General features: G+C 47.2%; 1 protein-coding gene across 1 annotated transcript in view; it reads left to right on the forward strand.

Annotated features, from left to right (window-relative positions):
• The window catches only part of Gm9257 (predicted gene 9257), a 52,589-nt gene extending 46,189 nt beyond the window's left edge, over positions 1 to 6,400 (forward strand). Inside the window, exon 4 of the mRNA XM_006515300.3 lies at positions 5,236 to 6,400. Within this exon, the coding sequence (XP_006515363.1) occupies positions 5,236 to 5,389 (154 nt within the window). The 3' untranslated portion in view covers positions 5,390 to 6,400. The remainder of the gene's footprint in view (positions 1 to 5,235) is intronic.
• Positions 6,401 to 10,238: the final 3,838 nt, after the last annotated feature.

Here is a 10,238-nt window from a genome sequence, read left to right on the forward strand (position 1 = left end):
GGCTAGCTTGCTCTATGACTGTTGGTCCTCTATCCCAAGTGTCTGTACTGAATCCTTGTCCCCTTTGGAGTGGATGGGGGGGGTGGTCGGGTCACTGTCACTGACTGCACTGGCTGAGAGTTCCTATGGCTCAGGGCTAGGTGCTGGATATTCAAGAGTCTCAGCAGCACTTAGCATTGTAAAGGTGTGTTTTCCCATCTGGGTGTAGTGGAACATGGCAGGGCAGGAGGACTATGCTCCATGGAGTCCCTCCAGGACTGAGGCTTCTTTAGATAGAGTCCTTCTTTACTGGAGTTTCAGAAAAGCGTCAATCCTACCCTCTCTTCCTTCTTATCTCATACTGCTTATGCCATTGGTCCCAGGTGCTTAAGATGGCCAGACACATTCCCATTGTCACCACCCTTTCTTTGAATGACATTGCATGCAGGAGCAGATCTTCAAGTCATTGCTCCTCAGAACCAGGTCCTGAGACTCAGACCCTTCCTTTTCCCTTTTCTACATCCCATGATTCCTCAATGCCTCAGGGATAGCCCTGAAACATGGATTGAAGGCTCCTGGGTGGTCTCCATCCTCCTGATGCTTACGCCTTGTTCTTTGCACAATGACCCAGAGGGTCTGCGCCACAATCCCATAGCTGGGTATCCTGAAGTCCTGTCCTGGCTGACTTAGGAGAGGTTCAGCAGCTCTCTGATGGTCAGTTCTCTGGTTAGCAAGATGTAACTGATGGGTGACATTTCTAAGTGAACTCCAGGCCAGAGACACATTGTAAGTTTCCCTGTGTGAATGTTTCAGTGGTGAGGGCCTTGGAGCTACATGGCTTCACCAGTTCTAGGTCTTTTCTCTCCAATACTAGTATTTGAGCAGGGGACCCCAAACCTCCCATCTTGGTCCAACCTGGCTTCTCTACCTTTTAACTGCTACCACCCCAAACTCTGCCCTCTTTTCTGGGATCTCCTGCTCACCTTGTTTCACAGTTTTGTCTCCTGCCTGAGGGTCTCCCGAGGGCCTGCCTCTGACAGTAACATCCTAGTAGCCACCTCCTGGGCTCAACTCATTGTCCCTTCCTCTAAGTACTCCAGTTCCCTTCCCCCTCCCCTGCCCTCCTTTCCCCTCTCCCTTCCTTCCTTCCTTCTTTCCTTTCTCCCTTTCTCCCTTCTTCCTTCCTTCTTCATTGCTTCCTTCCTCCCTTCCTTCCCCATCAATATTCCTGGATTATCCCCAGACATCTCTTTTTGCACCTCTTGTCCTGCTCCACTAAGGGATTCTTTGGACCAAACATCACCAGGTGTACCACCCTCCCACTGTTGGCTGCCCTATTCTTACCTCCACTTCCGTGTTACCAGGGTGGCTTCAATTTTACATGTGTCTGGTTAATTGAGTTTCCAAAATGAATTACCTACAATAAAACTAGGGCATTTCTATCCCTTCCCAAAGAATCATGATATGCTCTTACTCTGTGTTTGGATGTGGATTAGAGCCCTGGGGAGTAGGCTCCAGGGAGAGCAGCTAGCTCTTCATCTGTATGCTTATCCTAGGCCTGTGGTGACCCCTCAGCCACCAGGAGTCACATTTGTCCTCTTAGGGCAGACTCTGTGGATGCAGAAGTTGGTATTGTGGGCTTCTCTTCAGAGATGGATGTAAGTAGCTTCTGGGGGTACTTCCGGCCAGCAATGGCCACCCTGTCAAGCTTAATGTCCAGTGAGCAAGGGAGAGGTTGGCTGCCTCGTGGTTGAAGCCCAGGCTGTATGTGATAAGGAAAGAGGACACTAAACCTTGGTAGAAGCAAGGCTGTGAGATAGGAAGTGTGTGTAGCAAAAAAAGCAAGGATCTGGCAGTCAGCCATGACTGAGGGACTTAAGAGAGCCTGGGCCCCTCTATGCAGGCCCTCCAGGACTGCAGTTCTGCATTTCATTTGGTTTTTGTTTTCGAGACAGAGTCCTCTCTCTGTAAACCAGTTTGGCATGGAGCTCAAAGTTATCTGGCTGCCTCTGCCTTCTGACTGCTGGGATTAGAACTGTGTGCCATCGCCAAGGCTCTGTGTCTATTTCTTGTTCCTGAAGCCTCTCCCAGACAGGGCTTAGCCAACATTGTTCTATCAACTCGGAGGTTCTTAGACTTGCCATCAGTCAAGAGATTGAGGCTGGGACACTATGATTGGGGTATTTATTTTCTTTGAGTAGAAAATAAAATCTAAGGAGAATGGGATCCTGCAGAGAGGGCTCTTGCTGTTCTTGCAGAGGATCCCAGTTCAGTCCTGTTCCCTACACCCACATGGTGGCTCACAACATGTGTAACTCCAGTTCCAGGGATCCGACATACTATTCAGGCCTCAGCAGGTACCAGGCAACCTCTCAATATATTATATAACAAGAAAAACAGTTGTAACATACTATATAAGTAAATATTCTTAAAGCTTTGAAAGAGAAAAAAGGAAAAGAACATATGGACACATTTCGACATCTTAAAACTGTAAATGACCTTTAATCCCAGCACTTGGGAGGCAGAGTCAGGCAGGTTTCTGAGTTCGAGGCCAGCTTGGTCTACAAAGTGAGTTCCAGGACAGCCAGGGCTATACAGAGAAATCCTGTCTAAAAAACAAACAAAAACAAACAAACAAAAAAACCCTGCAAATGAGCCAGGCTTTGTGGCTCACAGCTGCGATTGCTAGACAGGGGAGGCAGGAAGGTAAGGGTACAGGTCGTCCTCAGCTACATAGTAAGTTTGAAGCCAGCCTGAGCTACATGAGACCCTGTCTCAGAAAACAAATAAACAAATAAAATTACAAAGGAAAACACGACAAAAGGTCCTACAAGGTACCTGTCCATCCAGCCAATTCCCCACTTCAGTCAACTTTACCTTTCCAGTAAGTTCTTCCACAGGAGGCCTCCACTCACAAACCCATCTGAGCAGTTCTCACAGATGGCAGCAATGGCCACATGCCCTTGTGCATAATCTTCCATTTGTAGATATCTCTGTCTCTCTCTTTCTCTCTGTCTCTGTCTCTGTCTCTCTCTCTCTGTCTGTCTCTCTCTCTCTCTCTCTCTCTCTCTCTCTCTCTCTCTCTCTCTCTGTGTGTGTTTGTGTGTATGTCTATGAGAAAGAGACAGGGTTTCTCTGTGTAGTCCTGGCTATCCTAGAACTTGCTCTGTAACCAAGGATAGCCTTACTTGAATTCCTATCTGTCTGTTCTGTCAATGAGTGCTAGAGTTAAAGGCATGCACCACTACTTGCCTGCTTGTTCTCTTTCTTTTAATATAATTTTTTTTGAGACAGGGTCTAGTGTAGCCCAGGCTAGCCCTGAATTGCTATATAGTCAAGGCTGACCTTGAACTCCTGATCCTGCTGCCTCCACCCTCCAGTTCTGTAATTACAGATGTGTGGCACCCGGCTACCTGAGTTGATGATTATTTCTGATCAAGATATTGTGGACATTTGAGTTGGTTGTTTGTACAGAGGTGGACATGTTTAGATAAGTGAAAGTGTGCTTTGAAAGGCAATATCAAGCTGCCATATGTCTGTGTTGGACAAGGAACTTTAAATATCTCCTAGTCCTGTAGATAAGTAATTAAAATATGTACATTGAACGCTAACAGCCTGAGAAAGATGTGAAGAAGACAGGGGAGGTAGCAGGTAATACTGAGTGCATGTTTCATCTTCCTTAACAGGATCCAGCACCTAGTGCTTAGAATTCATAAGCCTCTGAGTAGTTCAGAGTGGTTTCCTTTGGGACTTGGGTAGAGGAGAATCACCCACACTAGTTCTTCTTCACATTTCAAAAATAACTGAGCTATGCAGGTGTGTTATTGTGAAAGAAAGAAACCAAAATTGAGGTAGGGAAGTGAATGAGCATTAATGTCCAGTGGCCAATCACTGCAGGATCCCACACTTGGGCCTTGTGGGAGACTGCAGTGGGGTGTGCTGGCCAATGGAGCACAGTCCTGAATTTCCATTGGGGCTGTTTCAGTTGTTAGCATTCACATAGAACTTCACCGACCGATTGATGCCAATTCTAGATCTCCCTGGCAGAAAAATATCTCATAGCATAATAAAGAGTGGGGACTCCCATAAGGTTCCCATGTGTCTCTTCTAGGGTTAAAACAGCATGGCATGTGCTGGTAACTTCTCCCAGTATTATATGAAGGGGGACAGGGAGGTCTTGGGGGATCTAGAAGCCCCCTGTCAACATGCTTCAAAGCTTTAATACCTGGGTCCCCATGAAACCCTACTTACCCAGATTAACCCAGAAATCTGGGTAAGAATGGGGTTTTTAAATGTCATTTATAAAATTAGGGTTGCTGATAAATGAAGTTGAACTTTGAAGGGCCAAAGCCATGTTCCTGTTCTCTGGTATCATCCCTGAGTCCACTCAGGATGGGTGTCAACCTAGTTCTAAATTTACCCTAGCTGTGTTAGCTAAGAATGTGAACCACTAACATCCGCCTACGCAGGCAAGATTTATTTACTATGCAGCATCAGCAAATGTATCTGTGACAAGGAAACAAACACACACACCGAGTCCCCCACGAGAAAAAAACTAGCTGTTCAAAGCGAAGAGTCAGGATTGGGTCCATGAGACCCCTTTGCCCCAAGCTGATGAACTGAGGGGTTTGTATCGATCCTGCCTCTTGTTAACCCTTACAGGACATTTGACAAAGCTTCCTTCCACTGATTTAGGCTTGCCTCTCCCTGTCCCTTTTACCATGATTCTGCATGCATGCTCCTAGTAGACTGTATTTAGCCATAAAAAGATATCTTTTCTGTCTTTCCTAGAGTGTTCTGGGTTTTGCCATGTTATATAGAACCATTTTGTACCTCCTGAGGAGAGCCATCCTGGAAATGCTAAAAGTCAGAGCTTGCACTATCATGGTCTTCAGTTCTTCTGTCCCAGAAGATCTCAACCTGTGTTATCATAACCCCTTTGAGATCGAATGACCCTTTCACAGGGAGTCACCTAAGACCCTCCTGCATATCACATATTTACATTATGATTCATAACCAAAGCAAAATTACACTTATGAAGTAACAACGAAAATGACTTTATAGCTGGGAGTTCACCACAACTTGAGGAACTGTATTAAGGGGTTGCAGCTTTAGGAAGGCTGAGAACCACTGCTGTAATGGATGGCACTGGACATACAGAGGATATTGCTTAGCCAGCATGGTGGTAGGGTGTGATAGGAAGCCAGACTTGGGGTTTCAGGTATCCACAGCTCACCTTGTGTCTTGGTCTTGCAGGTTTAATCTCCACTGCCAGCTGCCATGGGCAAGCAGAACAGCAAGCTGTGTCCTGAGGTGCTGCAGGACCTGCGGAAACACAGGGAGTTCACCGACCATGAGCTTCAGGAGTGTTACAAGGGCTTCCTCAATGACTGTCCCACTGGCCACCTGACCGTGGACAATTTCAAAATCTAGCCCAACTTCTTCCCCTACAGAGATGCCTCCAAGTTCGCTGAACATGTCTTCCACAGCTTTGACACCAACAGCGACAGCACCATCGACTTCCAAGTGTTCATCATTGCTGTGAGCATGACCTCTCAGGACAAGCTGGAAGAGAAGCTGAAGTGGGCCTTAGCATGTCCGACCTAGACATCAATGGCTACATCAGCTGCAGTGAAATGCTGGAGTTAGTGCAGGTACCTGCACTTGACAGGGCCTGGAGCATGGGGAGTGCAGGGATCCAGGACCCCCATTCCCGACCCCATACACCAGGTCATTCTTCTGCCCACTTGCTACCTGGTGTACTAAAGGACTGCCTGTCTTTGCAGAGAGTAACAATAAAAGCCAGCATCTCTCGATTGCTTGCTGGACATCCCCAGCTGAGCTCATCCATCAGGTTTTTTCACACAATTCTATCAAATGGGTCTTTTATTTTTAACCTCTAATGAGATCTCAGGCTCAGATAGGTGATTAAGAATTGTCAAAGCAAGAACTGGGAAAATGGCTCAGTGGGGAAAAACAGTTGATACCCAGCATGAGGACCTGATCTGATCCCAACACCCATGGAAAAGCCAGGAGTGGCTGAGCATGCCCGAAACCCTAGAACTAGGGGACAAGTGAGTCCCAGAAGCTTGCTGAGCAGGCACCCTAGCTAAAATGGTAAGCCCCGGCTGGGTTCAGTGAGAGAGAAAATGTTATACTGTGAACACTGGTATTCCTGTTTAGCCTCTGCACGGGTGGGTGTTCACCTGCACACACATGTATAGCATACACACACATTAGCTGTCTATAGGGCTTCCTTTAGAAATCAGAACGACACAGTAAAGGATGAGTCAGCAGTCAGTTCTTCACAGGAGCGATGCTTATGTTCACCCTGCGTCCTTCCTGCTCCATTCTCTAAACCATCTCTGTATTTGGTTCACTGAGCTGACTCTGTGGATAAAGGTGCTTGCTTCCAAGCCTGGCAGCCTGGGTTCAATCCCTAAGACCCACATGGTAGGAAAAGAGAACCAGCTTCCACAAGTTGTCCTCTGAATTCTACCTGAGATCACCTCCCCCAAATAAATAATTACATACATCCATAAAATAAGTAAAGTAGTTATATACAGTGCCTAATACAATGGCTATAGATGTTAATAATAATTTGTATTATTTGGGAAATAAGAGGAAACTGTCTGTGTACCTCCAGTTTCATTTTCTAGACTATTTCCCACCTATAGTTTGTTGAATCTGCAGATTTGGGATCCATGGGTGGGCAGGGCTCAATGTATTTCCCCTTTGACCTTCCCTCCAGGATTTCCCAGCTCCCAGCAAAGATCCTCCTTTCAGACAAAAGCTGTGCCCCACAACCTCCCCTCTACTCTGAACCAAGGAGCCCTCCATTCTTCCATTCCCCAGCTGTATCCTGTGCTCTTGAACGTCACTTAAAATTTCCTGGCTCCCTTTGTCCAGCACCTTGTCTGTGAGACTTGTTCTGATGAGAGAAGGGAGTGAGCAGGTGGAGTGGGAGGAGGGGATTGGGAGAGGGGGTGGATGTGGGGAGAGGGGAGTAGATGACCCTGTGAAACTGTTGATGGCACAGAGGTGTTTGGGATACACTCTCTGCCTATGCAGGCCTGCCCTTTTCCAACCCACTTAATTCAGTTCTGATTGAGGGAGGGAGACTAGAATTCAGGGTCAGGTACACCTAGCCTGCATCCTGCACCCTTCCTAGGGCTCTATAACCATGGGCATGTCAGTAGACCCTCTGAGCTGTAGGCTTCATCCGTGTTGTCTGAGTTAGGGTTTCCATTGCTCTGATGACACACCATGGCCACAAGCAACTTGGGGAGGAAAGGGTTTATTCACTCACAGTTTCCACATAACAGTTCATCATCAAAAGCAGTGAGGGCAGGACTCAAACAGGGCAGCAACCTGAAGGCAGGAGCTGATACAGAGACCATGAAAGGGTTGCTACTTACTGGCTTGCTCCCCATGCCTTGCTCAGCCTTCTTTCTTATAGAACTCAGAATCACTAGCCCAGGGTTGTACCACCTACACTGGGCTGGGCTCTGCTCCATCAATCACTAGTTAAGAAAATACCCTCTGGTCAGGCATGGTGGCACATGTCTTTAATCGGAGCTCATAGGAGACAGCAGACTCTCTGTGAGTTCAAGGCTAACCTAGTCTAAATAGTGAGTTCTAGAACAGCCAGGCTGTTACATAGAGGAACCCTGTTTCAATAAACAAAACAAAAGGGAGGAAAGGAGGGAGAGAGGGAGGGATGTAGAAAGACAGGGAGAGAGAGAGACACACACACAGAGAAAGAGAGACACACAGAGAGAGAGAGAGAGAGAAGAGGAGACTGGACATTGTCAATTTTCCAGAGGGTTCCAGACTTTAACCAGAGCACTGGCTAATCCTAAGTCTCCCACTTCCATTCCTCAGGCAAAATGTCCCTGGAAGAATTCAACAAAGGTGCCAAGAGCGACCATCCATTGTCCGGTTGCTGCAGTGTGATCCCAGCAGTGCTAGCCAGTTCTGAGGGAAATGGGCTTTACACAGTTGTGAGGAACACAGGCTTGACCTGCCATCTTTAGCTTTGCTTGCAAAAGTGGTTTTCTCTGTGATTTCTCCTGCTCTCTTGGGACCTGGGTCCAGGCAGCACATCACACTCAGCTAGTGTGGCTGGATGCAGCTCCCTCCTCTATCTGACCCAATAGATGTCCCTCCCCATCCAGTCCAGGCTGGTTCCTTCCAAGGTTTCAAGTGTTCTTGGCTGTAGGGCTCCTTCCCTGCCCACAGAGGGCCTGGAGGCCCTTAAGGACACCAGACAGGACTTTTCAGTATCTTACCAAGACCAACTGATTTATTCTATGATCCCAGCTGACTTTGTGAGGATGAAGAAGGTGGAAAGCAGACAGGCAAGCCCTTCCTGTGCATGGCTACACCTCCCTTGTTTATTTTCTCTGACCAAAGCTGCTTGCATGTATATACCATGGTATCCTTACTTTTAATATATGATCATGTTTTGTATAAAGTGAGAAATTTCAGCCCCTGTATTTAAAGCCTCTGACTGCCTTTAAAGTATGGTCCACTGTGGCCTGTGATTCTCCGAACCCCCAAATCTGGCTGTGATGTGGTATTTAAGTATTCAATTGCCTACTTACACAGGACATACATGCATGCCCAAGGCTGTGGACATCTGCCCTCCGTCCTGCAAATACAGGTGTTCCTGTGTGCTCTGTCCTTCCTTTCCATTGACCTGGCATATTAAAATGATCTACTAAACCAAGGTCTGTGAGTTTCCTGTGTTGCCGCAAGCACCCTGCTCATGGTTCACTCTCCAGTGAGTGTGGGGATGAAGCAGGTAAGTGGTAGACATGGGGAAAGTCCTTGGATGTCTGGAACAGCCGAAAATGTAGTCAGAGAGGAGTCCATGCCAGCCTTTCCCCACTCAGTCGACTCCACACACTGCAAGGCCATTGGCCATCCTGCTTAAAGCCACAGAACCTGTAGACTGAGCCCCAGACCTTCTGATGATGTTCAGGAAGCACCCACTGAGCACCTGTCCTGGTGAGCACTGGAGACTCTGAGATTGGCCAGACATTGTCTTTGCTTCCACCTCACCTCAAGGAGAAAGGTGTTGTTGGCTAGAAGGTGTTTTAGATATTGGACAGAAACAGTCCCTCAGGGCCAAAGAGGGCATGTGCCTTGGCTAATGTCACCTAGCACTCTTGAAAGCAGTCCATCGGCTCACATGGATGGGGTACACCTGAGTGACAGGCCGGTACTTAAAGAAAGGGAAACTAGGTGGACTAGAAAAAAATGGAGCCAAGACAATTTTCAGATCAAGGCTCAAATATTTAATGGCAAATTCACTTATAAAGGTGGAGAGGGGAGGCCCATTCCCGCCATTTCATCCTTGGAGCCTAGAACCAGCTGCAGGTGATTGAGCGCAGGATAGGGCATAGTCTCCGGAATAGCTCTGAGGCCTCTCAGCAGGTAGCAGTACCTTGAAGAGGAACAGTGACATTGACTGAACAATTGAGTGATCTAGGGAGGAAGGCTCCACCCTAGGTAATCTCCTTAGTGGCAGCAAGGTCAAGGTCTGGCTCAGCCAGCTTCAGGCTGAGGGAAGGTTACAATTTCATCCCTGTTATTAATATTAAAAAAAAACTGGACCAAGGCATAAAATTTATTTATTCTCCACAATTCTGCCTGGGAATTATGGTGGCTGTCTTAGGAAATCGTAGAGCTTCCCAAACCATCCAATTCCATCTTGGAGGCTACGTGCAGCTAGTTTGTGTTATATTTCACACAAACATGGCTGTGTGGTGTGTTATCAACAGCCATGGCCTTTTGGCATGTACCCCTGTCTTAGATTTCGATGGTTCTGAGATCTGGGTGCCCGTCATTGACTGTCCGGCCCTCATCAGCACACTTTATTCCCAATTCAGACCAAAGCCACAATATGTACTTAGAATGCTTCTTGATAAAGATTAATAACTGCCACCTGCACTGTTGGAGGCGAGGCTGTACACCTGCTGCAGTCAGGCTGACCTGCTTGAGAAACAAGGGTGGGACATTGAAAAGCAACAGTATAAAAGCTTCTTGGGAGAAGTCCAGGTACTCCACTCAGTTGCAAATTAGCAACAATCAAGCTTAGACTTAAAGCTCCCAGTGTGGGGGAGGTGCCTTTGAGAATTGCAGAAAGGCTGCAGCTTCTCTGGGGGTGGAGGCTGTGCTTCAAATTAACTTTTCGTCTAAAGAGGATTTTTAGCCATAATCAAGGTTAGAGTCATACTTACTAGAAGATTCAG

This window comes from Mus musculus, chromosome 12 (genome assembly GCF_000001635.26).
Source record: "Mus musculus strain C57BL/6J chromosome 12, GRCm38.p6 C57BL/6J".
Taxonomy (NCBI): domain Eukaryota; kingdom Metazoa; phylum Chordata; class Mammalia; order Rodentia; family Muridae; genus Mus; species Mus musculus.